The following is a 645-nucleotide window of genomic DNA, read 5'->3' as shown; positions in this document are numbered from 1 at the left end:
ATTTTTTATTTAACACAAAAACTAAATAACGCTAATATGAAGTTAACGTGCTAAGATTTATGTTTTCATTCTTCTCCCGCTGTTTCTGTTGAGATGGAAGCTTTGGAAGACAAAGGAGTTTCAGCCTCATTATAGCAATGCTGTATGGACGGGCTATAAGACGTGTTATTTTGTGTCTATATGTTATTCGCCATTTTCTCACTGATGGTTGCGGTGTGAGAATCTGAAGAGAGGAGATCAAGACGACTTAAGTTGGAACGAAGCAAAAGTTGTAATTACTAAACAATGGCACTTATAAAGGCCAGTGATTAGCGTCAATAAAAAAAACAATTAAATCTTGGCCACATTTTATATGTCAATGCTAAAAAGTAATTTTGACAGAAATCAATCATTTTATTTACCAACGTTTGTATTTGTATTTGTAATTTTTCATTAATCAAGTTTTTTAATTAACTACGCTTAATTTTATATAATGGATGTGACTGATAAAGATAAGATTAGTGTGATAGAGGAATCAATAGCAACCGTCAACCGGCCGCTGCCGGATGACTTCCGTTCCTATCTACCTTGGGCTTGTAATCAATTAGAATTGGAATATGCAGTATTCGTTAACAAAATCCATCAAAGTAAGTGATATCAAATTAC

General features: G+C 33.3%; 1 protein-coding gene across 1 annotated transcript in view; it reads left to right on the top strand.

The window, feature by feature from the left end:
- The first annotated feature begins 447 nt into the window (after window positions 1–447).
- The window catches only part of LOC106123098 (uncharacterized), a 2,890-nt gene continuing 2,692 nt past the window's right edge, over window positions 448–645 (top strand). Inside the window, exon 1 of the mRNA XM_013319235.1 lies at window positions 448–626. Within this exon, the coding sequence (XP_013174689.1) occupies window positions 473–626 (154 nt within the window). The 5' untranslated portion in view covers window positions 448–472. The remainder of the gene's footprint in view (window positions 627–645) is intronic.

The sequence above is a fragment of the Papilio xuthus genome, unplaced genomic scaffold (assembly GCF_000836235.2).
Source record: "Papilio xuthus unplaced genomic scaffold, Pxut_1.1 DF826159.1, whole genome shotgun sequence".
NCBI lineage: Eukaryota > Metazoa > Arthropoda > Insecta > Lepidoptera > Papilionidae > Papilio > Papilio xuthus.
This window is presented reverse-complemented; position numbering and strand designations above follow the sequence as displayed.